General features: G+C 52.2%; 4 protein-coding genes, 1 long non-coding RNA gene and 1 other non-coding gene across 12 annotated transcripts in view; 3 read left to right on the forward strand and 3 right to left on the reverse strand.

Moving 5' to 3' along the window:
* The window catches only part of LOC122369743, a 27,571-nt gene extending 25,446 nt beyond the window's left edge, over positions 1-2,125 (forward strand). The window contains exon 7 of the mRNA XM_043344706.1: positions 241-2,125. Within this exon, the coding sequence (XP_043200641.1) occupies positions 241-722 (482 nt within the window). The 3' untranslated portion in view covers positions 723-2,125. The remainder of the gene's footprint in view (positions 1-240) is intronic.
* LOC122369744 (anamorsin homolog) lies at positions 2,057-8,112 on the reverse strand. Of its 5 annotated transcripts, none has more exons than XM_043344709.1 (7): positions 8,089-8,112; positions 7,463-7,621; positions 6,965-7,203; positions 6,638-6,812; positions 5,933-6,048; positions 5,138-5,340; positions 2,057-2,470 (listed from the first exon to the last, which is right to left on the reverse strand). In XM_043344709.1, the coding sequence occupies exons 2-6, from the start codon at positions 7,614-7,616 to the stop codon at positions 5,227-5,229; spliced, it is 798 nt and encodes a 265-aa protein (XP_043200644.1). In that variant the 5' UTR covers positions 7,617-7,621; positions 8,089-8,112; the 3' UTR covers positions 2,057-2,470; positions 5,138-5,226. The 5 variants fall into 5 exon arrangements, with proteins under 5 accessions (XP_043200644.1, XP_043200646.1, XP_043200645.1 ...); XM_043344711.1 differs by having other exon boundaries at positions 7,993-8,108; XM_043344710.1 differs by having other exon boundaries at positions 7,985-8,108.
* Positions 6,259-6,329, reverse strand: Trnag-gcc. Its single transcript has one exon. It is a non-coding gene; the product is annotated as a tRNA-Gly (tRNA).
* LOC122369742 (protein DEK-like) lies at positions 8,048-13,770 on the forward strand. Its single transcript, XM_043344704.1, has 9 exons — positions 8,048-8,447; positions 9,484-9,769; positions 9,994-10,160; positions 10,378-10,532; positions 10,806-10,932; positions 11,437-11,616; positions 11,881-12,084; positions 12,540-12,692; positions 13,191-13,770. Exons 1-9 carry the CDS (start codon positions 8,421-8,423, stop codon positions 13,200-13,202), a joined length of 1,311 nt encoding a protein of 436 aa, XP_043200639.1. The 5' UTR covers positions 8,048-8,420; the 3' UTR covers positions 13,203-13,770.
* A 398-nt stretch (positions 13,771-14,168) lies between these two features.
* On the reverse strand, positions 14,169-20,615 carry LOC122369735 (apolipoprotein D-like). 2 transcript variants are annotated; one of them, XM_043344694.1, is made up of 6 exons: positions 20,514-20,615; positions 17,825-18,320; positions 17,269-17,399; positions 16,761-16,858; positions 16,411-16,506; positions 14,169-14,392 (listed from the first exon to the last, which is right to left on the reverse strand). In XM_043344694.1, exons 2-6 carry the CDS (start codon positions 17,963-17,965, stop codon positions 14,256-14,258), a joined length of 603 nt encoding a protein of 200 aa, XP_043200629.1. In that variant the 5' UTR covers positions 17,966-18,320; positions 20,514-20,615; the 3' UTR covers positions 14,169-14,255. The 2 variants fall into 2 exon arrangements, with proteins under 2 accessions (XP_043200629.1, XP_043200630.1); XM_043344695.1 differs by lacking the exon at positions 20,514-20,615 and adding an exon at positions 18,756-18,845.
* LOC122369736 lies at positions 19,445-24,101 on the forward strand. 2 transcript variants are annotated; one of them, XR_006254463.1, is made up of 3 exons: positions 19,445-19,509; positions 20,992-21,164; positions 23,396-24,101. It is a non-coding gene; the product is annotated as an uncharacterized LOC122369736 (long non-coding RNA). The 2 variants fall into 2 exon arrangements; XR_006254462.1 differs by lacking the exon at positions 19,445-19,509 and adding an exon at positions 20,322-20,379.
* Positions 24,102-24,128: the final 27 nt, after the last annotated feature.

The following is a 24,128-nucleotide window of genomic DNA, read 5'->3' on the forward strand; positions in this document are numbered from 1 at the left end:
GGTGACATAGTGATAATGAGCTTAGAAGTGCAATACGATGAGCGGATGTATCAGACTTGGAGGAGAGAGAAATGGCCTTGTGACCCAATGCTCGTCGGTCGATCGATACGAGCTAGGTTGCCTAACCAGCTGTCTCTATTACATATTTGGCGCCCACGACTGCCGTGTGCTGTTACAACTGTATCATAAGCGAACTGTCGAATCTATCAACCCATAGAGTCCTCCCCTCTCTTTCGCCAGAATCGGACCACTTTTTCGCCACGTGGGCGGGGTTCGCGGTGATCGTCCTGCTGCTGGTGATTGCCGTCAGCTACTTTATCCGCTCGGTGCGCTGGACGGCCGCCAGGGAGCCGGCGGAGCTGCGCGGCCGCGCCGCCCGCCAGCCGCCGCCGCCGCGGCCCGGCGTGCCCGAGCCGCCGCCCTACGAGACCCTCTACCCGCAGGGACCGCCCAGCGGCTTCCTCGAGAAGAAGCGGGAGCGCGCCGGGGCCGAGGAGGCGGCAGCGCCGCCGCCGGCGCCGCTCCGACCGACGGCGGCGCGCAGGGAGCCGGCGCCGGCGCCTCAGCGGCACGTGCTGCATGGCAGCGCGCGCGGCGCCGCCGGCGCGGCCGTCACGCACATTTACGTGGAGCCGGAGGAGGGGTCGCCGGAGGAGCCCCCGCCGTACACAGAGAGGCCTGCGCTGCGGCACAGTGTGCTGCTGGCAGAGGCTGTGCCCTGAACGGGCGGAGCGCGCTGTGACACTCACCGGCACACGACTGGGAAGGGAATGGAGAGCGACGGGCGGAAGCGAAGAGCAGCGCCGCGCTGCCCTGGATAGACGGAAGAATGAAAACTTATGGCTCCGATGGGATTCGAGCGCGCGCGGTGCAAAGTCGCTGGTCCGTGTTGGTTGGATGTGACTGATATGTGACCGGGCGTAATGGGCGCTGAGGTCAAAGGTCAGGATCAGAGGTCAGAGGTCACAGAGGACAGGGATCCCAGCGGACCCGACCGGCCGACCGCGCCCCACTGAGGACCGCCGGTCGGCCCTCGAAGCACCGCAGGGCCAGCCAGCTGGAGGTGCCTGTCAGTGTTCGGTAGCCCGGTATTTTGAAAGGACAGACGAGCTTCGCCGGATTGAGTTTGGACGAACCCACATTACCATTATCAGCTGGCACCAATGTGATCATCGCACTTGAGTTGACAATAGTGTAGTGGCTAGCGGCATATAGCACCGTTACAAGGCTGTTTGGAGCCGTGGGGTATGCACATGTATCGCATTCAACAGACCTCTGACTGAGCCGGCCAGCGACATTAATTGAGCTGGCGGTGTATGCGGCTTACGATGTCGGAAGTTGGTTGGCGTTTATGTCCATGTGGGTCGGCGTGTGTTGGGCGTCGTTGTGCGGCGCATAGAATGGTGGTCTGTAGACGGGGAGACCTTGGAACTTTCGCCCATCTTTCATTAGGTTCTCCGTCTGTTGTCCAGCTGTGCTGTGGGCATTGGAGACGTGCAACCAACGCTTTCACTGGCGATTCGGATCCACAGTTCCATGTAACGCTATTGACTGTAACGCTCTTGATTGTAACACAATCCTGTGCTTAGGTATCACAACTTCAAGGTACCGTACAAAGCAAAACTTACCTTGCTTTCACCTTACTTTCGAATGTTAGCACATCTACGACGATGAAATCAAAACGAACGCTGCTTTGTTGATCAAGGCCAGTTGGCGTGGATGTGTATTGATACCAATGTCTGAACTTCTTTGTTGTATTGGAGGTGTCGTATCGATGTATCCGTTTGCGCATTGGGGGGCGCCATCTACCGCCAGAGTGCATGTTAAAACAAAATATTCGTCAACAGTTTTGCTCGTCGGTTTGTGGGCATACGGCAATGTGTGTGTGTCAGAAAATTGTGATCCTTCGAGAGAGAATGTGCGTAAATGTGCGATTTCTCGCGTGTTCTGACGCGACATTGAGTGTTATGTCGTTTGCCTGATGTGACCAGAGAGAGGCCATGTATCGAGTCCAGACTAGGTTGACCGCGGCGCGGCACTCGCTTCACACATATGATGCCATTCGTTATTTATTATTGTTCTAGGATATGACAAATACAAATGCGTACGCGTTGTGGCTCCTCAATCGTCCATTGATCAACCATGTCCAGTAAAATACGCACAAATTGGTGTACTTTGGACAGAACGTGAATAATTATACCACTTAATTCTCCGGCATCAACCTTAACCACCGGCAGACTAATGAAGTGTGCCACTCACTGCCCCGAGCAATATCATCACTATCACCGTGAAGCATCGTGGTTCGTGTCGGATGTTACCCTCTCATAACAGCGTCTCCACTGACTGAGGAACCCGTTCAACCTCACTGCTTCCCCACGGACCTCGGCCTGACCTCACCAGGCGGTCAGACTCGCTCACTGTATCTTGCCGTTCACACCCAGTTGTGTAGAACAGCCCGAAACTAGCCCCACTGTTGGACGCAACATCTCCTTATCAATGGTACACTCGGGGGCAGATTGATGTTCCACAACTCCTTATCCACCGGGTTCCTATGGCTCAGCATTGGCAGCAGCCGCCTGGTACCGTTAGACTGTGCCGCTTCACTTACTTGTCAAGCGGCACAGCCTACCCACACCGTATGCCACCGGTCTGGGTCGGTGGCTGGAAGGCGATGTGGGCCGCCTGTGACGTCAGCGCAGCGGTGAGGGCCGAGCCCGGAGGCATGGCTCGGGTCGGCGCGGCGCGGCGGCTGGCGAGGACTGGGGAGTGAGGTGGGGTGGGAGCACGGACATCGCGTGGCTGAGCGAGTGTAGTTAACTTTCGCATCTCACGGCGCCAATTATTCTACCTAACAATTGTGCTAAAGCAGTTGTTAAAATGTCCTATCCCCAAGACAGCGCCTATCATCATACTTGCAATGCACATTATGACACACTTAGGCGTGGCAATGGGACAGCCGATAGAATTTATATCACACGTGCATCGAGTTGCGGAGCTACATTGTTTTTAACAGATATGTATTAAGGCCTTGATTGAGCTCATTGGTGTCTATTATTTCGCACAACAATCGTCCAGAGACGTGGGAACTGGGGTTTTTGGATAGCGCGGCGTCCCAAAGCAACTCTTGTGTTCCTCTAATGTGTGGTCGCAGCCACCAATAGCAAACCGTTCCATCTAGGAACAAATAAGTCTCGCACCTGGGATGGTTCGAACCGGGTTTCCCCAACCGGTCACCCCACGACGCTAGCGTGTATCCACTGAGCTGCCGAAACCAGCGACCACCCGCCGCGGTCAAACGCGATCAAATGTCACAATACTGTCATTGGCGGTCAGCGGGTGGATGTCATTTTGTTTTGTGCGGACGAGGACCATTCTCGGTAGCTCAGTGGATGAACGCTCGTGTCGTGAATTGGCCGGTTGAAGAAGCCCGGTTCGAACCCCCCTGAGTGGCCGACTTTTTGGCTCCTAGTTGGAACGGTTTGCTATTGGAGGCTGCGACCACATCTTAGAGCAACAGTAATAATCGCTTTAAAGGTAGTGTGCCACCTTTGAAAGATTTCCCATCTTATTTTTCCTAGGATAAGAAGCTTCTGTTTTTACCTAATATCGCAAAAAATCAAAAATGGGCCTGGAATAGTGCCTTTTTCGCCTAAAAGTTTTTCGGTTTTTAGATATGTATAACAACTGTAGTGGGCTCACCTGCAAACAGGCGTCGGGCAACAATCGCGAATGCGGCGCACTTGTGACAATAAGCAAAGGTCATTATAGTGTTACGACCATACGACGTACGGGAATGAGTTATCAGCTGTCTAATCGTAGACAACACAATGTCGAGCCTTAAACTGTAAGCCCGTATTGGTATTGTTTCTTTTATTTGGCTGTCGAACATTATTTATGGTTTGAAATATGATTTTATGTAAAATAATTGATATGAAAAAGCCGTCTTATAAGTTATGACCCCATTTCACCACACGCAAGTGGCAGAAATGACAATGATCAGCTGACGCATTTTTCTTGGCCGAAGTCAGAGCGCGCGGCCCGACGCACCACGCGTATTTGGAAATTCCGACCTCGACGAGCATCAGAAGCCACCTAACAGGCGTGTTCGAAACCGCAGGAGATGATGATGAACGGGTTTATCGAAACTTGATTGGATGAGCATATCGGTAATAGCGATTTCAGTGTGTGCATTTATTGTTCATAGTGGTGTGAAATGTGGTTGGGGTACGACCGACAACCCGTCGGGGCGAATTTCGCACTGGGGTACTCAAAATTTGAAGAATTTAAGACGTTTCCATGAGTTTTGAAGGTATGGATAAGTTCTAAAAATCCGGTTCTCCTTATCTGGGCCATTAACTCCATACGGTCCAAGAAAGCTGGCACACTACCTTTAAATTGGAGCGTTGGCTGCGGCACTACTCATAACCCCCAGTTCCCACGTCTCTGGACGATTGCCGTGCGAAACAATAGACACCAATCTGCTCGATCAAGGCCTTAATACTAATATGTTATACAAAATATAGCTCCGCACCTCGATGCACGAGTGACATAAGTTCTATCGGCTGTCCCATTGCCACGCCTAAGTGTGTCATAATGTGCATTGCAAGTATGATGATAGGCGCTGTCTTGGGGATAGGACATTTTAACAACTGCTTTAGCACAATTGTTAGGTAGAATAATTGGCGCCTTGAGATGCGAAAGTTAACTACACTCGCTCAGCCACGCGATGTCCGTGCTCCCACCCCACCTCACTCCCCAGTCCTCGCCAGCCGCCGCGCCGCGCCGACCCGAGCCATGCCTCCGGGCTCGGCCCTCACCGCTGCGCTGACGTCACAGGCGGCCCACATCGCCTTCCAGCCACCGACCCAGACCGGTGTCATACAGGTGGGTAGGCTGTGCCGCTTGACAAGTAAGTGAAGCGGCACAGTCTACCGGTACCAGGCGGCTGCTGCCAATGCTGAGCCATAGGAACCCGGTGGATAAAGAGTTGTGGAACATCAATCTGCCCCCGAGTGTATCAAGGGGAGTCACCAGACTCAGAGCCAAGGGCGCCGAGATCGTCCCACGACACAAGGGGCGCCAGGGCACCCGAAGGGCGTCACCAGGGGGCGCCCCGACAGCCAGTGCAATCACTGACCTGCGGCACAGCCGGTCACACCTTCTGACGCCCCAGCCCTGGGTCGGGACTCGGGAGTCGGGAAGCAGCACACACCGACTGGTGGTCGCTCAGGCGTCTGCGTTCAGCTGTCGCTGAGACAGCTGGATCTTCTCGCCGGGTTTGAAGGCCGGCATGCCCAGGTAGGGACAGCTGGCGCAGCGGAACGCGTCCCCCAGGTAACACTGGGGGAGGGAGGGGCGGGGTTAGAGGAGGGCACGTCGCTGGGGTGGGATGATCACGAATTAGTGACAAAGGGCGACGTGACGTGGCGAAGGAAAGCTAGTCACGTCACCCCCAGAAACTTAAACTTTAGCGTAAAAGCGAACGGTCCACGGTAAAAGGAAACTTCGACATAACTATCACTATTATCATGCTGTGAGACATGCATCATGTAGGTATATATTATGAAACCTTCCCAGTGGGCTGTCACGCCTACAGCACATTCTGATGCTGATTTAACTTAGCCTCGTCATAAAATGACGCAACAAGACTCATCATCATGACAAGCGACAAAGCCAAAGAAGAAATTCAACTGCACGAACTATGACAAACTATTCATTCACTTCTCACGCCGCACGGAGATAGGCGACCAGGACATAGGGAGGGAGGGAGGGAGGGAGAGAGCGAGAGCGAGAGCGAGAGCGAGAGCGAGAGCGAGAGAGAGAGAGAGAGAGAGAGAGAGAGAGAGAGAGAGAGAGAGAGAGAGAGAGAGAGAGAGAGAGAGAGAGAGAGAGAGAGAGAGAGAGAGAGAGAGAGAGAGAAGCGGTCACTCACGCTGCCGCAGGATGATGTGACTGATTTGGTGACCGGCTGTTTTCCGGCCGACAGCTCCTCGGCCAGGCCACACGAACAGTCCTTGCACGCCTTCCTCTTGCCAGTGGTGCCGCACACTGGGGGAAAGAGAGGCACGAATGGTATGAAAACACGGGAAAATACTAGGCACAAGGGCTCACTAAGCTACAACAGAGTTCCTTGGGCTAAAGTCCTGATGACATCACGCGAGTATAACGGATGGAAGTGCTTAAAACCTATCATTTCAATACTAATGTTAGGGAGCATGGCCGCTAGCCTGTGTAAGAATGTGAGAAGTGTGAGAAAAATGCATCGGCCGGGAATCGAACCCGGGCCGCCCGCGTGGCAGGCGAGCATTCTACCACTGAACCACCGATGCTCACGAACATCAACGCCCGAATACACCAAGAAATCAAAGAGAAAGCGCACCTGGCAGATTACACACACTGCTCTCATTCGCCACGATAATGCTGACACAGCAATCTACTTAGAACGGCCAGTTCGCACTTCACAAGGGCATGACGCAAGATCGGAACCAATTCACTCAAACACATCATCCTTAAGATTTCACATAAAGCGGCAAATCGAGCTGAAAAAACGCAAAATGCAATCTACTCGATCTCGCCGCCAGCCTACCCTACTTAGACTACCTAGAACGAAGGACCCAAGTCCCGCCCGGCCACTGACCGCGCAGCGAGGCCGGGTCCGGCTTCAGCTTGTCCTCCTCGTCCAGAAGCTCGTCCTCGTCCACCAGGTCGAGGTCGTCGTCGAGCGCGTCCTGCCCGGAGAGTGTCCACACAGCGGCCGCCGCCGGCGGAGCCGAGGTCGGCAGGTTCAGCTTCAGCGGCGCGGACGAGCCCACCTGGCGCAGGGAATGGTCGGGGTGAGAGGAGACAGCGCAGTGCGCTTACCCAGTTCTCAGTTTACCCATTCCAATCCCCGGTCAAATCAGCTCAGAGCGACCCAGTCACTCAATCAAAAGTCCGAGATATACGGAACAACGGAGTCTCTCACCTCGAAGTCTGGTTTGCGGGCGCAGCAGTAGCCGCCGAGCTCGGCGCGTGCGGCCGCTCCCGTGTAGCCGGCCAGGGTGAGCCGGCGGGCCGCCGCCTCTCCGCGCGCGTCGCGCATCAGCAGCTCGCCGCCGGGCCGCAGCAGACCGAGCACCTCGGCCAGGAGGGCGTCCTCGTGGGTCGGCGGGGCGCCCACCACACCCGACAGCGCCCGGTCGAAACTGGACGCCGCGTGACCCGCTGTGGGCACGAGAATGGGAAGCAGGGGTAAAGGTCATGACAAGATGACAAAGCAGGTGACCAGGTACATTGATGGAATTCAGATGACCCAAATCAAAATAACATCAATCAACCAAATGAGCCTTGCAAGGTGGATAAATGTAAATATGTTGAGCTTTTTTCAGTCTTGAAACTCGCTCAGTCTTTGTTGGAGATGCTATTATCCTTGAGAGGAGAGTGGAGGCTGTTTTTGTTCAGCAGTACATATGTACATACATACCCATCTTCAGTCGCTCAGCATTTTCAACAGCCACTTTTCCAGCAGAGCCAACCTTCTGCTGAAGTTTTTCTGCAAGCTGTTTCATTTCTTCGGCATCAATTTGTCCGCTCCATACAAGCAAAACATTTTGTCCAGCCTCGACCAAGGTCTCCATTGTATCTAATGGTGGAGGTAAGATGTATGTCAGACTATTGAATATGGGGAACAGCAATGTAACACATGTTACATGTAAAATAAACAAATATTAACGAGGACTTGATGCATAAAATCTTAACTACAACAATGGTCAGGCATCAGCTCCTAGTGAGGTTGATTTTCTCATTTTTAGGGTAAACATTGAAAAATAACACCTCAAAAACTGAACCACGAATACCACAACTTATAACTAGGACTATGGCATTCACCGAAGTCCTTTATGCGAAATTCCGTCGCCAATATCCTGATCCGGCGCAGTGAAGGCAAAAAAAAATAGCGTCAAACAATGGTGTTAGCAGCTTTAGCAGGCAGCAGTCAGGCTCTTACCCACGCACTTTGATAGTTTCTAAAAAAAAAATCTTTTCCGAAATCTAGTCCCTGCCCAGTGCTAAAAGCAAAGTGAAAAGCCGCAAATCACGTCCTTCGCGTACGCAATCAATCATTTGTTTACAACTACAACAATCACCGTCAGCAGAATGTTCATAAAAAGCTGTAGATCCTGCTGACCCTGCGACAGGACGAATCAAATTGTGTAAGACACTTTTATGTCAACGCGAACATCCAATAGCCTCGTTAATTGGTTACTTTTCCGCTAATGTAGCGAACAGATATTAACCGAGCAGACGTCTTGGCTGTCACGTTTTTACTCCGGTCCTGACGATTTCGCGCCCACGGTGGTGGCGTCGGGCGCACGTTATCGCCGTTTTAAATTTTTTGACCATCAAATTTGTTAGAATTCAGTTGTTACGAGCTTTTATTAAATATGGATTCTGAGGTGAAGCCTGTTTCGGTGAGATACGACTGATTGTACACCGCGTTTTATTGTAGTCGTGATTGTGATGGCTCGGTCTGATGCGAATGTCGTAGTGAATATTTTGAATAATGGTAGATGCCTGTGACTGCTGAAGCTTTAATTGCACATATTTACTTAAGATTAGGCTTTGGTCGTGAATTAAGAGCATTTCATATGTGAATTGTACTTAATGCAACCTTCTCCTTGTTTAAATGCATGTCTCGCGACTCGCTCGACCTCCTTGTTTAAATTGTGTTATGTCTCGCTCGACTTGTTTAAGCACAAGTTTATTAATGAACAAGTGAAACGAGTTCATTTACAAACAAGCACATATGTAGCCCTCCCGATTTTTTATGTTGGGTACCCACTAGGTAACTAAAACACTTCTCAATTTATGCATGCACTGGAATTTATTTTACCATGCAGCTAAATTACAGAACTGTTGAATGGAAGGTGCTCACAGCTATTATGTTAATAATCATTGCTACTTTCCAGACTGTTTGCAATAGTTAAAGGGACACTCCCACCTTAACATTAGTTTTGAGTTGAGATAGCCAAATTGGTGGCCATGGCCTGCAAATACCGGTTTGGGCACTCACAACATCGAAAAATGCTTTAATTCGAAGATATGGAATTTCAAACTTGCAGTTTTCGGATTCTAAGGGGCTAATGCATTGGAATGCCCCCTTAGAATTTGTGACGTCAGCGGAGATCTAGCGATTTTTAAATCTTAAGACTAAAACCATCGTTAACACGTGGTGGTATACGCTGCTTTGCGCGCAACGTCTGCCGCACTTTAAGGCTGCCAAATTATTACTTCCAAATAAAGTCGCTAGTAACAGGGGAGATCCCAAAAAGTAAACAAAAGTAAAAGCCTAATGTCTTGAAAACCAGTGAATATTTTTCGGTGAAATTTGGTAGATATTCGTTTTCGCTCTTTCTGAACCAAGGGACATCACTTTCATGCCAATTCATTAACTTTTTTGAAGGTGGGAGGGTCCCTTTAACATGGTTTGTTTGGATTGCCTTTCAGGAAGAGAACAATGTCTCAGAAACTAAAGTTGAGCCCAGTGATGGAGGTGGCGGTGGTGATGCTGACACTGTGTTAAAGAACACAGAGACAAAGTCCACTACAGATGTAAGGGAGGAGGTCAAAGAGAAAGAGGAAGAAAAGGAGGAAGAGAAGGAAGAGGATAAGGCAGAACTAAAGGAAGAAGTTCAGGAAGAAGACAAGGATGAAGAGAAGGCTGATGTAAAGGAGGAAGAGGTTGGAAAGGAAGAGGAGGAGGTAGAAGAAGAGGAAGAGAAGGAACCTCCTGGTCAGTTGCTCATTTGGCCTTGCCATATAACCCATACATTAGAAAGAGCAGGCTGAATAGATACATATCCTGATACTATTTGCAGGTATCATCTCCTTGTGTTATATTTGGCGTTCTACTATGATCATGACTCAACCTAATTCCTTGACAAAGCACTTGAATACCATGGATGTTCATGCTGATAAGCTTATCTCACACTGGTGACCCTGCGGTGCCTTTGGCAGTGCCGCTTCTGGAGCGTTCACCGGAGACCACGGGCCGGCGCGAGCGTAAGACTGTGCAGCGGTTCGTGCAGCAGACGCGCGAGGAGTCCAAGCGTGGCGCACACGTGCTGGAGGAGGGCACGGGAGAGAAGCTGGGCGACTGTCCCGTCATCGCCCACAACATCGCGGTAAGCAGTCCGAGTGGCGTACCTTGGTGCTAACAAGAACGTGTTTTGAGTTGGGATGGGATGAATTACTTCTATCTCTGTGTTTGCAGGCAATACACCATGTGCTGCCAATTGTTATTGATAGTTGGCCGGAAATGTCGAGAGACGATGTCAATAATATGCCGTAAAACTGGAATGTATCCGGCGGCAATGTCAATAACGCACTCCCGACCGGCAGATGGGCCGCCCGGACGATGTGCGCGCGCTTCATCAAATCATCTTCTCGCGTCCCGGCCGGCCGTATGAGTTCCGACGCAACCTGCGTGCCTTCCGCGGCTTCGCCTTCAAGGAGGGTACTCCGGCTTTCACTAAGAAGAAGGAGAACCTTGAGAAGTAAGTGCGACCACCGATCCTGATTTCCGATCTTTATTCTATTTCAGGTCTTTGATAGTCATTATTTACTCATTTTTGCTTAGCGACAACGAAATTAGCGCTATATTTTCATCATCCGGAAGGAAGACAGGTGTAAACATTTAAACAAACATAACTTGCGTGTCGTAATCTCAGGAGACGCTCAACTATTCGTAGCTATTCAATTTGTCTTCTATCTCGTATCTTTATCACCTGTGGCGTCGTAGGCAGGTATACTCACGAACTGCGTTACAGGTACCGGCTAGATGTGCTGCGCTCTCTGAGCAAGATCCTCGATCTGGACAAGAAGAGCGGCTCGCGCGAGGAGCTGGCGCTGAGCATCCTCCAGTTCCTGTGCGACCCCAAACCGTCCGGCCGCGAGGTGAGGTCACCGGGCCTCGGCGGGAGAGGGGGGGGGGGGCGAATCTGTGTTTATTGACGGCTTATTGGGTTTCCGTATGACACGTCTTGTTCAGTGCTATCCTACCCCGTGTTCGGAGTCTCCGACGACAAAGATTCTACGTCGTCCGGCCAATCGCGTTCCATAACCACAGCCAAGCCCCCGCTGACCTTGAACGGGATTGGCCGGACGACGTAGAATCTTCGTCGTCGGAGAAACTCCGAACGCGGGGCTAGTGTAGTGTCTGGAGTGGACGATCAACGATGTTGGAGCACACGATAAGTATGTTAAGGATGCATGTGGCGCCACCTTCTTCTGGTACTTCAGGTGAGTAGTTGAGTACCAATTTTGTATCCTGAATGAAGCTCACCGAGTCGAACAAACTTGTTTCCTTTTGGCTGCCATCTGACATGGGATTAAGGTAACCCTTTTTGCTTCTAATTCACCCAATTTTTGTGTAATTATCAATTATTCTGCTGTTCGCAGGTGAAGAAGAAGAGAAGGAAGAGGAAGTCCAAGGGCGGCGCCGGCTCGGCCAAGAAGCCCAAGAAGCCGAAGAGCGCTGACGCCGCCGACGACAGCGACTCGGATGAGGGCGAAGATGATGATGAGGACGACGATGACGATGAAGATGGGGAGGAGGAGGCGGAGGCAGAGAAGGAAACGGTAAGGGCTGGTTTCGGAGAGTGCCGGGTCTGGCTGCGGTAAGTAAGTCGATGTGGAAATTGATAATAGGCGGAGCCGTGAATTGCCCGATAGAGGTCTCTAGTGTTAGCTAGAGACTCGTGTGAACATTGTTATTCAGTTCACCCCGCTGTACCTCGCCTTCGATTGAAGCCCTGACTTTTGTGATTCCTGATCATAACTGTCGTTTCAAATACTGCCGCTCAGCTGCATTGAATGCATTTCTTTTCGTTTCTTTCATCGCAGCCTAAGAAAAAGAAAGCGACTCCGAAGAAGACGCCCGCCAAGAAAACTCCCAAGGAAAAGAAGACGCCGGCCAAAGGTTCCGCCAAGAAGCCCGCGGCCAAGAAGACTCCGAAGAAGCGTAAGAAGGGCGACGCCGACGCAGGCTCGTCCAGCGAGGACGACGAGCCCCTGGTGAAGAAGTCCAAGACTAACAAGCCTCCCACGGTGAGCTGAACTTTCGGCTTTTGGAGCACTGATATTTCGGTCGTTTTATTATACCTACTTTGTCATTGATGTAAGGATAGTTTCTGTATACGTGGCATACATACTTCTCCGTGCACTCGTATTTTTCGCACTGAACTCATCATGCTCACCCATTGTAATTGCTTGGTGCACGTGTAGCTCAGTCTCATGAGTTCTATTTGTATTGTATTTGTATTAACATTTAAGAGCGATCCACATACAAAATGCGTGGCGATTACTGCTCAGAATCCGTATCCTCGGTTGCTAATCTAATCATTCGAAACATTTGCACATTCACTCACGTCAAAACACGGACAAAACACTTACAGGACAGCCTCATCCCTCTTATCCACCTCACTTCTACTAGATATTAGGGATGCTCAGGTGCCCTCGACGTAACCTGATGCGTTCTGACATAACCCCGATGCCCTCTGCAGGATAACGACATCAAGGCGGTGGTGCGGAAGCTGCTGGACGGAGCCAACCTCGAGGAGGTCACCATGAAGAACATCCTCACCAAGGTCTACGCCAAGTACCCCGAGCACGACCTCACGGCGCGCAAGGACTTCATCAAGGCCACCGTCAAAGCGGTGAGTCGATTATCTGTCGGAGATGCGACATGAATAGAGCATTTTTGTATGCTACCCGTTAACTTACGATGAAATTATAAATTACGCCGAACTGTAGCTACAACAAGTCACAAGGGTTGTAAGTTGGAGCCAGGGGCACCGCATTTATTGAAAGGTGCCAAGGAAATGCCTTGACCTGGCTATTAACGTTGGGTATCTTCACATATAACTGTAATTACTCGCGTAAAAAGCTACTTTTGCTGGTCATCATCATGACTATGCAAGACAAATGAATTGCATCTAAAAAATGCATTCCTAAAATCACGATGGCAATGACTTTGCTGGTTATTAGTGCCCTTATGTTAAGATGATAATGCAAAATTGATCAGCCAGACTAACAAACTCAAAAACTGCGATCGGAAACGCGCACTCCAATGCATTACAACACATGTATTATCGGTCGTCGATTAGGTTCGCCAATCGGCATCCACTGACCCCTTCTCCCCCTCCCCCGCGCAGTTGATATCGTGATCAGCACCCGATTCCGGTGGGAGGCGCCGTGCCCTCCCCATCGTCACCGCCCTCGGTCGCGTCGAACTGTGACCCGGGTCACCCAGTGGCCCCTCCGGTCGGGGCGCGACCGCACCCGGGCAGCGTAGTGCGCCGCGCCGCCGACCGCGGCTGCTCTGTGAATATGCCGCCTGTCCAGCGCTCGCTAATTAACCCGCTCACGCTTTTATATGTAGTCTGACCAGCTGAATTAACTTGTTTTGCGGGAAAGCGACGTTTAGTTGCTCCCTGATTCCGTGTCGGCGGCGTGTTTTGTCCGTGTTTGTAGGGTTCTGATTGCGCGGCTGCGGGGTGTTTGTGCGTGTGTTTGGTTCGGTGTTTGTGTCGTGCCCGCGGTCGGCCGCCGCCGGAGGGTGCCTGTGGGCGTGTGACCGGATCTCAGTACAAGCTCCCTGCGCGGGAGGACCGACAGATCCGCTGTGCGCCGCTAGGCGTCCGTGGCCCGTGCGGGCTCCAGGTGTCATTCATCGCCATCATCGCGCCCATCACTACACCTTCTGGCTACCATCTCAATACAGCTGGCAGTGGACACGGCTGTTTTGGAGGGGAGGGTACGCCGCGACCATCTCCATAAAGCTGGCAGTGGACACAGCCGTTTGGAAGGGGAGGGGGACGCCTTCTGGCTACCATCTCCATAAAGCTGGCAGTCCCGATACAGCTGTTTGGGTAAATTGGGAAGTGCCGTAATTGACTCAGTTTATGACGTAGGGACTGACTGGGATAATTACTCGGCTCATTGGTTTCTCAGTGTCTCAAGTAACCGGTTCTGAAGCGTGCCGTTTGTTGGGGAACTCGAAGACCGAGACTATGGAACGAAGCGCAATGATTTTCCGTTAAATTACATTTTCCCGATCGCAACCCATATCTCTCGCTTCACCCTGCTTTGTCACCACATACCATCGCACACGAGCGAACGGCCAAAAAGTGTTTAAACATGCATTATCATTATTATTATTATTCATTCGTGAGTGAGTATCGTTAGCTGGTCCCGATGGCATGTTGATGAGCGTGAGGTCACAGCGGATGACACCCTCGCCGATCTTGCTTCTGGAAGTGCCTCACGTCCAGCCCCGCCGCCAGCGCCGCCGCTTTGGCCGCGTGGATCACCTCGTAGCTCGGGTGGCGGGAGCGGGTCAGCAGCCACCCGATCTCTGTGGAGGGGAGATGTAGCGAGCGTTACACAGCGTAGGGGAGGTGTGTGAACATCTGACTTTGGACTCAGTAGGCATAGACTAATTTATACATATTATTTCATCATTCAAAACGGCGTCGATGTACGTCTTGTCGATGTCGATGATACGCTGATGTTGACTACGTTTTATGTGTAACAGAGAAAAGCTGAAAGTGGAAGCTCAGTACGGAAAACATGTTGAGCTTTCAAGAAGCTGCTTCGCAAAATATCTGATAACTTTGCAGTAGCTAAAGCATGTAATAGGGTTCAGCACTCTGCATTCGGCAGCATCCGAGCTATCTTGATTGGTTTTAGGACTGCTGACCGCGTGTGTTTTTTAGCGGCCCCGGGCCTACGCACGCACCGTGGTCCGTATCAGCCGCAGCTGGCACGTGTCTAATGCTCTCAGACAGGAAGTGCGGTCGGCTGTGACCCTGCGATTGGTGAGCGCCGGGCCACCAGTTCCGGCCAGCAGATCAGCTCCGGCTCGCATCATAGACGGGCTCGGTGTCATCTCCCTCGGCCCCGTGTCGCCTCTGACCGGAGTTCGGTCAGAGTCGCGAGTTAGATAGTGTGTTCGCCTCGCCTCGTCACAAGTGTTATTGGAACTTCCTCGGCGATTCGAAGAATATCATCGACCAGACCGGTGCAGTGGGTCGCCCATTGGTGATCAGCCATTCAACCCAACTAGCTGGACACTGCATAGAGCATAGAGCATCTTGCTGCAGCAACGGCTGACCTATTGCCTGCGCCATGCTGGCGACTGTGGTCATCATATTCGCCTTCCTGAACACATCCTCCGGCTCCAAGTACATCGACACGATGATATACGAAGCCTGCTGCACCTGTCAAAACGAATCGTTCGTCACCGTGGACTCTCGGTTGGACGACGTGTTACGCGTCCTGGCGCAGCTCTCCAGCAGCGTGACGAGGGTCTCCAACCGGCAGCAGGAGCTCTCCGTCCAGCTGGACTCAATCGCGGCTCGCCTGGACTCTGCGGTACCCTCACCGGACTCCGACTCGGACTCTGCCGTCGGACCGCCGCGCCAGGACGGCCTGCTGGAGCGTCTGACGGAGCAGCACCGAGACCTGGTGGAGAGGCTGGACGGGGTGGCTGAACAGGTGAGGAACCTCTCCGCCTCCTGCTCGGCAGAGCGTGCGGAGCCCCGTCAGCTCGGCAGTCCGTGTCGACAAGACGCCGACTGCGCCATTGATGTGGCTCTCTCGTTCTGCAGTGAGGGCGTGTGCGTCTGCAGTGAGGGGACCTCGGAGGACGCCGGACAGTGCCGCCGCCAGTCGCAGATCTCTGAGCCGTGTGAGCGGGACGCCGACTGCGCGCACCACCACGCGCTGTGTGCCGGGGGTGTGTGCGCGTGCGGCGCCGGGTTCGGCGGCGACGACTGCCGCCCGTTGGTGGCTGCTGGCACCTCCTGCTCCGCGGACTCGGAGTGCCACCCCAGCCGGCCGGTGCTCTCCTGTCTGTTGGGTCGCTGCGCTGAGCCCTTCTGTGAGCTGACGGCGGCCGGTGGGCGCCGGGTGCGGCTGGCCGGCCACTCGGCCAGCCCCGCCGACTGCCGCGCCGGCCGGCTCGTCGTGACGGACGCCGGTCGCTGGTGGCAGCTCTGTGACGCCTCTCCGTGGACAGACGCGGACGCCGCCGTCGCCTGCCGGGAGCTGGGCTTTCCGATCGGCTCAGCCGTCACTGACGGCCGGTACGGGGACGGGCGCACGGGCCCGGCGCGGGTACTCAGCATCAGGTGCAGCGGTGCCGAACGGACCCTCAGCGAGTGCCCTCAGCGGTTTGTCACGAACGGGGCCTCCGGCGGCTGTCCGGCCGACTCCGCTCCGGTTACTGTCGAGTGTTGGGACATATAGGGTCAACGTCACCTCTCCATCCGGTGTCAGAGATTGAGAGAAGGAGAGTTACGGTAGCGCAAGGCGGTGATGAAAAGTTTTTCAGAGTGTTTATATCACATTGAGGGGAGGCGGCTGGCTCACCTGTGTGGCTGTTGCTGAGTTTTTTATTCTCGCATTGCCAGGCGATCGCATAATTCTTGTAATCAGTGGCTAATATTTTGTACTCGCCTCGCAGAACTGAAACAGACGTAACAGTTCGTCAAAAAACGCATCCCTAAAATAACCAGCAGACGAGGTAAAATAAGACGGTCAATTAATTGCCCGATGACTCGTAGTCGTTAAAAGCATTAGCTCGGACAACGAGCTCGACAGAGTGATGACGCTACCGAATGAATTAGAATAAATGAACGAATGAATGAATGAATAAATGAATGAATGGATAAATGAATAAATGGAAAATGATTGTGCTGATACCGGCGCCGTCTACTCACAGGGCACGTTTGGCCGTGCGACGACGTAGGAGAACCGCGCCTTATCGCGGGGATCCGGGTTACCCAGCAGCTGTCGAATCGACACAGGGGTGCCCAGCCTGACGGATAAAATCAACCACCTCAGTTCTGAGCAATGTACGAGCATTGGTGTGCGCACTTCGGGTTCCGATGCAAGCGGAAGCGATGTATTGTGAAACAGTTAATATGCCTATGTTCTGAATACCATCACCACATGCAAGTACGGCTACGAGTTACAAGTTACGACACGGACAAGCGAATAAATGAAAATGTCTATCGCCTACCCAACTAACTAGTATAGTAACTATACTCTGTTCCGTTTCAAGCTTGCAGCCGAAGTGCCCTGCTGAAAGCAATGCGTTATTTCTGTATATACAGTTCTTACATTTTAAGACGCAAAGTCTTGAGCGGAGGAGCGATCTGCCGAAGAAACTCCGACCGCAAGCTTGATATGGAACAGACTATAGAGTCACGCATTGACTGTACTCACAGCGCCAGTCGCCACTCCAGTAGGGTGCTGACTCGGCCACCCAAAAGGACGTATCGCTCCCCCCAGCACCGACCCGCCAGCGACTCGTAGCTGACGAAAAACCGCTCCGCCTCGAACCACTTGCCCAGAAACTGTGGGGTGAACGGGAAATTATTCCTGAGGGGAGGTAACATACATGCGAGCGAGCGGTCCAACTTGAGCGGCCTAACGACTGCTGAAATCGCAAGTCTCAGGGCATGTTTGGCCTTTGTGTGTGCATATATGTATTTCGTCTTACAGGTGACGATATCAGCTGTGGTAGCTGAACGTTTACCGTTTGCCCACAGTCCCACTATAACGTCACGAGACGCACCCACTTTACTCGTATATCGCTTAATACACCATTGACAGTGTGTTTATCGTGACGAGGTGCTACTGAAGGCATAGGCTTAACTAGTGCAAGTCAATAGTTTAGTGAGTAGGTATGTCTGACAAGTCATTTACAATTACAGGTCCCTAATAACGATGGAAACTCACGCTACGCTGCCTCAGTGGCTGGCGGCGGATCGTCTCTTACCCGGTATGTGTCGAACGGTCGTAGTGCCGGGATGTAGGGACACCTTCCCGACAGTTTGACCTGACCGCTGACCACCGTCACCCACAAAGTCAGGGCCAGGGTCGGCCACCCGGCCAGTGCTGCCGTCCACCGCCGGCTCATCGCCCCTCGGTCCTCACGGCGGCAGAACCCCGCAGTTTACCCGAGTCCGGCGACCGGTACGCCCCGGGTCACGACGAGCCAGCCCGCCGTTAGTCGTTCCCGTCAGGTGTCGATCGGCTCACGGCTGTACCTTCCAGTCTGGCGGACGGCTCACCGTCCTGTTTCGTTGCACGCGCCGGATGCACTGACGTACCGTGAGTGCAGCCGCAGCGGTCGGCAGTGGGACGCTCTCACCGGTTAGCATGACGGTCAGCTGGACATCGGTGGTCGAGGCGGGGCGGAACGGTGGCGAGCCGGGACGCTTTCACCGGCAGCGGCGGGCACGGTCAGATGACGGTGTATGCTTATGAGACCGCTGTGGAGAATGCGAGAGCTCAGAGTGAAAAACGGAACGCATTACGGACTAGGAAATTTGGGAAATCTTTGTTGGTCGTCAGGGTCAGCACCTGAGGCTGGAGCGCAATCATTCAGATGTTATCAAACAAAACCCAAGTTAAGTAAATAAAAACACTACATTTAGCTATTAGTAAAGTAATCTTGCCATTTAGCTACCTGGCTTACTAGAGTTATCACAAAAAGGTCTCAAACGGCGCCTCGGGCGCCACCTATAAAAGCGCCATCTATCACACTTTTTCCTGAAAATGACGCAGCTGTGACAGGCCTAATACAGCAGAATGTTGAGAGCTACCGATTGTGCTAGCGAAAGCAGCTGCTCATTCCAAAATCTTACGGCCTATTGGGCCTAGTCAAATGACAGCTGCCTTTATCAATTATTGAACGCATTTCTAACCTTTAGTAATTTATTACCGGACGTCTTTTTATATAATCAATGGTCAAAGCAATGGTCGCTGTTGTGGGCTGAACTTTTTATATCAATATTACGCAGTGCTGCCAGATTTGGAGGATTTCCGCAAATCTGGAGGATTTTGAACTCTATTTGCGGACAAATTTCGCTTTCGGAGGATTTTTGATTCTGGAGGAAAATCTGGAGGATTTGTCGCCCGATTATTATATTCAATTTCATGGAAAAATATAACACATTCAAGACTGAAAAGGCATTTTCCTGCCCAGCGTCACCCTACCCGTTAGGATATATCACGTCCTTTATCACCGTGAGACTGCAGAATGTCTCAGTCTGTAGCTATATCTACGAGGGTACCAAACTACTGGCGGATCTAAGGGGGAAAGTTGGGGCAAATGCCCCCGGTACCCCTGCAGCGCCCGAAATCGACGAAAATTTTCGTTTCTTTTTGGACGATAAAACGAAAACGAAACAACTTTTATAAGAAAAAGTATCTTTTAAACTGCACAGCAGTGCGAAAGGATTCGAAATCCGATGAGTTTTTAGAATTTGGTGAAACTTTTTTGGGGGTATAGCCCCCCGCAGCGTCCAAGACCGCCTTTCTATATCTACCAATAGGATTTGGAGGAATCTGGAGGATTTTTGTAACTGATCTGGAGGATTACAGCCTTCCCCATCTGGCAGCACTGATATTACGGGTATACGGCTAAACTAAACCCTTTTTGGAGTACCAGCAAACGAGGTAAGTGCTTTTTTCAAAGATTTGTCAGTACCTAGCACAGCAATTGAGTAGGTACCTACCTAATATTGATATGGTAGGTATCCTGACAGTGGTTTTGCTGATTTTTGGTGAGGTTTTACTGAAAAAGTCAAACTTTTAAATTTCTTTTTAGATTATTCCATTATTTCTCAGAAAATAAAAGATATAAAAGCCATCCTTATCAGTTTTGTATGTACATATTGTTGATTTTGGTGTTTTAATCACTATGGTTGCATGACAATTGACATGCTTAAACCAATTTAAAATTTCACCTGTATTTTCATTGGATACCTACTATTCCTCTTAGGCAAAAATAGCATATTTATGGCCTTAGCTACCACTTACTCCCACATTTACAGTTTTAAAGGACGTCTAAATGATATGCTCAAGATAATTGTTTTGCTAAATCAGATAAACTTGTTCCGTGGAAATGTATCTAGGTACCTATTCCATGTTACATCATACAGCCCTAACTATATGCATGTATGATAGCTCGGAGAACATCATAAATCATGTCAGGGCCAGTATTTTCATTTTACCTACCTTGGGTAGTATTTTTAAGTACCTACCCATCTTTACCCTGAGTATAGCCAAGTAGCTTGGTTTTTGTGTCCTCCATGCTTTTGCTATGGGCATATTTTTGTGCGAGACCTCAGAATCAGACTTTAGAGCGTGCTCTCTCAATTATGAGTTCTTATATATAGAGTGTGCTGACTTTAAACCGATTGTTGTACAATTTCGTCATTAGTGTAGAGCTTGTGTAACAAATAACAATTTAACTAAGTAATTATGAATTTCAGTGTCTACCATTGATCAGAATAGCTGGGTTTAATAATTTGCCAGAGACCAAAGGTTGTAGTAAAAAATACCTTTGTTGGATTATGGCCAAATAGTAGGTACCTGTAAACATACCTATTGCTCATGTTTTGTGTTTTCTACAGATTCATCTATCTGGTTTGCTCATTTTGTGTATTATTACCTCATACCTGTATTTCCAGCCAAAATATTGAAATTTTTGTGGTCATGTGTCCTTATTTATTCAGCAATGAAATCATTCACCTTGAGGTGCATCAATTGTTAATCCAGCCAATTGTTAATCAATTAAATCCTGCTACTGTGTGGTGGGTTCAATGACCTTTGCAATGTGAGCATTTGTTGACATGCATTCCTCCTTTTCGGATTTTTTAAAAAGATTTTCATTCAAGAAGTGTGAGCTAGCTGAAATATTTTCAAGCAAAATTAGACTGATAAACTTCATGGACATATTCATAGGCAAAGTGTGTATAAACTGAATATAAATATAGGCTGCAGCCATAAAGTTAAATTATGAAAAGGTTTTAAGTTTTGAAATTACAGATACTTAACTAAAGCTGCTCAATATTCATTACAGAGGTAAATGGAAGTGGATACTGGGACTCACGCCTATATTGTCTACCATGGTAACAAAGGATCTCCTTGTTACAGATTACGCAGGCCTATGTTTCAAAGCAAAGCCTTCCGCCGCTTTCTGGAAGCGTGGCCAGGGAAGCGGACGTTCGGCATCTACCGGTTTCTTCCATTTTTCTTCGTTCTGGGAGCGGCTCTCGAGTTTTCCATGATCAACTGGCACGCCGGAGTCGCCGGAGAGATCAACTTTTGTAAGTTATGGCAAGGTTTGCCGTGATGGTGTCTTAAACAGTGTGTCTCGGGACTGGCGATTAGAAAGTCCTTACACAGAACGGGGATATGTAACTGATTGAATTGCGTCGCCGTAGAATCCCGATGGCGCCGTTAACTGTGGAGTCGTTTGTGGAGAATTCGACTCGGCTGCGGAACCAGCTGAGAGCGGCGGAGCTGGCCTGGCAGCGCTGGCTGTCCGAGGACGCTCAGCAGGAGCTCCGTCAGCAGTTGCGCCCTGCCTCTGCGTCTCAGCCGCCGGCCGGCGACGGCTGCCGCCAGCTGGTCGGACAGGTGAACCGTGTGCGCCAGCGGGTGATCCGACTGCGCGAGCTGTGCCAGCCGCCGCTGCAGCGCTCCGACCTACCCGTCATTGAGCGGCTGGCCGAGAGCGTCCGACAGCAGGCGGTCAGCGTGTCCGAACGCTGCGCCCAGCGGCGCAAAGAGCTCGACCAGGAGCAGACGGCGCTGGAAGGAGTGCTGGACGGACTCTGCGAGCGCATGCGCCGCTGGAAACTGGAGAGTCAGCGGCGGCCGGCCAGCGCACCTGCCGTACACGCGCCCAGCCCGCCGCCGCCGGCGCTGACCGCTCAGAACGAGGCGGTGGCCGCGTATGATGCGTACCTGGCACAGCACGGTGGTCCGACCGGCGGGTGGGACGCAGACGACCACGCACTGTTCCTGAAGCTGCGCACGCGACACCGCTCGGTCGCTCGACAGTGTCGTGCCATTGCTCACAAGATGACCAACAAGTGTATGTCGGAGGTGGTGCAGCACGTGCAGTGGTACGAGCGTCTCCAAGAGCTGGCCGAGCGGCGCCGGCAGGCCATTGCCGAGTGGAGGGCGTCCAGGACCGCGCAGACGGCGGCTGCCGTGTCAGCAGGGCCCACAGACGGAGACGGAGCCCCCGGCGGCGGCTCCGTCAAACGACCCCGCCGCCGGCCCCGGCCCCGCTCCCGGCCAGCGAGACATACCCGGCCTCCGGCGCCGGTGGCTCCCCCGCCCCCTCCGCTGCCGCTGGTGGTGTCTCAGAGAAAGGAGCGCGAGCTGGCGGCGCAGCGGGCGGCGGCCGCCGAGCTGCGCCGCCGCCGCGCGCAGCAGCAGCAGCTGCACGCGCGCCAGCAGCAGATGGAGCAGCAGCGGCAGCGGCAGCTGCGCGCCCAGCTGGCCGCCAACGCCCTGCCCGTCTTCCGTCAGCGTGACGCGCTACTGACGGAGCGCCGCAGCGCCGCCCGCCAGCAGCGCTCGGCGGCGGCGGCGGCGGTGGCGCGGCCCCGCAGCGCGCCGGCGACCACCCGGCCGCGGTGTCCTGCCCGACTGCTGGCAGACACCAGCTCCAGCCTGCGCCGGCGCCGGTGGCAGCCGAACGGGGAGACGGCCGCGGCCGGCCCGGTCACCGTTGGCCTGGCGGCTCTCCCACGCAGAGCAGTGCCCGCCTGGCGGGCCGGACTGTGACACACGGCGAAGGTCACTGCGGGCTCGCGCGAGCCGCCGCCGCGCAGCTGCTTGTTAGTGGAGTCGATACGGGTTGAAGCCGCGACATCAGCACCCTGTGTAGGGCATGCGGCAGTTCAAGAGAGCAATGCCATCAACCGAGTTAGTGAAAACCACAGCCCATAGACACCCTTCGTTGAATCAATGCTGGCGCATAAGACTCCGTCTCGAGAGTGGGAGAAGACCATATGTACTAATAGCAGGAGAGCCAGTCAGTCAGAATTGTTCTTTCTGACGGCAAGTGACGCCAGTGACTGACTCTAATTGAGTCTATCATGGCGGTGTTCTACTGAACTGGGGGAGTTGGGTGGTTTTTATCGTCTATGGCGGAGTTACGGCTGTATGGGAAGTGTTGCGTCTTCACGGTGCTTCTAAGTAGCTGCCTTCCTAAAACATTGGCTGTGTTGAATGTTCTCATATATGCACGCGTCAGCAAGCACTGTAAATATGTGGCTGTCAAGTGTCATTGCATTTCCTTAAATTACTTAGTGATAAATAATACTATTTTCATATCACCCGTCATCCATTATCAAGAATCATCACGATGCTCAAATATATTTACTTTTTGCAACTGATCTTTTGGTCTGAGTTTTTTTAATGCAAATGCGCTCATTAACCAACTAATTTCAACTTAGAGTGCAAGTCAGTGTATTGCCGCCAACCCTACCGTACCCGTGGCTCACCCACCGACTGAAGCCTGGACTCTGCCGCTCCGCAGACAAAACGTACAAACGACGCGAGGCGCAGAGGACGCTCGACCGAACCGGGGACTGAGGCGGGTGAGCTGAATCGGCTAAAACTCGCCATATCTAGCCACATCAGTGCTCCAACCGTCAGCCAGGCACAGCAGACCGCGATACAGCGAGACAGTTGAGTCGAGCTCAACTTGAACCGTGTCTAGTCTGAGTCTGACCTGTCCCGCGTCCAGAAGAAACAATTGCGGCTCGCCTTTTTGAAAGTCTAGCTAAGTCAGACTCCGGCCGAGTCTAGTCTCGCCCATCGCGTCACGATGCCGGCCGGCGTCCCCTGGGGCCCCTACCTGCGGTTCGTCTCCGCAGCCATGCTGACAATGTTCGTCGGCGCTCAGTGCGTTCACTTGGTGTACCGACCGATGGACGATCTGCCGGAGTACATCGAGCTGGAGCGACAGCGCCGGATGGCGGCTGGGGAGCTCGTGGGGGCCGGGGGCCGGACCGGAGGGGAGGGCGGTGACCTGAGATGAGCGATTCACGGCTCATGATGTATGTGAGGTGTGCAATGAGAGGTGAGACGATGTGTCGGGAGTTCAGGCAAGGTCGTTTTTAATGACATAGTGGCTTGCCTAAGTGTAAGGTTGGCGATTTTAGAGTGATAAGAGCTAATGCCTAATAAGACCGACTGCAATGCGTTATTTGTTGCCAAATGCAGTTCAAGTGGTCCAAGCATCGTTTGCACACTCTGCGCCGATTGAC

The sequence above is a fragment of the Amphibalanus amphitrite genome, unplaced genomic scaffold, assembly GCF_019059575.1.
Source record: "Amphibalanus amphitrite isolate SeventyFive unplaced genomic scaffold, NRLGWU_Aamphi_draft 001067F_arrow, whole genome shotgun sequence".
In the NCBI taxonomy this organism is placed as follows: Eukaryota; Metazoa; Arthropoda; class Thecostraca; order Balanomorpha; family Balanidae; genus Amphibalanus; species Amphibalanus amphitrite.

Excerpts from the sequence above, each read along its gene's own strand:
- LOC122369744 (XM_043344709.1), bottom strand. The coding sequence starts at position 7,616 with ATGGAGACCTTGGTCGAGGCTGGACAAAATGTTTTGCTTGTATGGAGC. Across the intron at positions 7,204-7,462 it reads TGCTGAGCGACTGAAGATGG|CGGGTCACGCGGCGTCCAGT; the intron begins GTATGTATGTAC and ends TCGTGCCCACAG. Across the intron at positions 6,049-6,637 it reads GGACCCGGCCTCGCTGCGCG|TGTGCGGCACCACTGGCAAG; the intron begins GTCAGTGGCCGG and ends TCTTTCCCCCAG.
- LOC122369742 (XM_043344704.1), top strand. The coding sequence starts at position 8,421 with ATGGATTCTGAGGTGAAGCCTGTTTCG. Across the intron at positions 10,161-10,377 it reads TCATCGCCCACAACATCGCG|ATGGGCCGCCCGGACGATGT; the intron begins GTAAGCAGTCCG and ends CCCGACCGGCAG. Across the intron at positions 10,933-11,436 it reads CCAAACCGTCCGGCCGCGAG|GTGAAGAAGAAGAGAAGGAA; the intron begins GTGAGGTCACCG and ends TGCTGTTCGCAG.
- LOC122369735 (XM_043344694.1), bottom strand. The coding sequence starts at position 17,965 with ATGAGCCGGCGGTGGACGGCAGCACTGGCCGGGTGGCCGACCCTGGCC. Across the intron at positions 17,400-17,824 it reads GACCGTTCGACACATACCGG|TTTCTGGGCAAGTGGTTCGA; the intron begins GTAAGAGACGAT and ends TTCACCCCACAG. Across the intron at positions 16,507-16,760 it reads CGCACGGCCAAACGTGCCCT|TTCTGCGAGGCGAGTACAAA; the intron begins GTGAGTAGACGG and ends CGTCTGTTTCAG.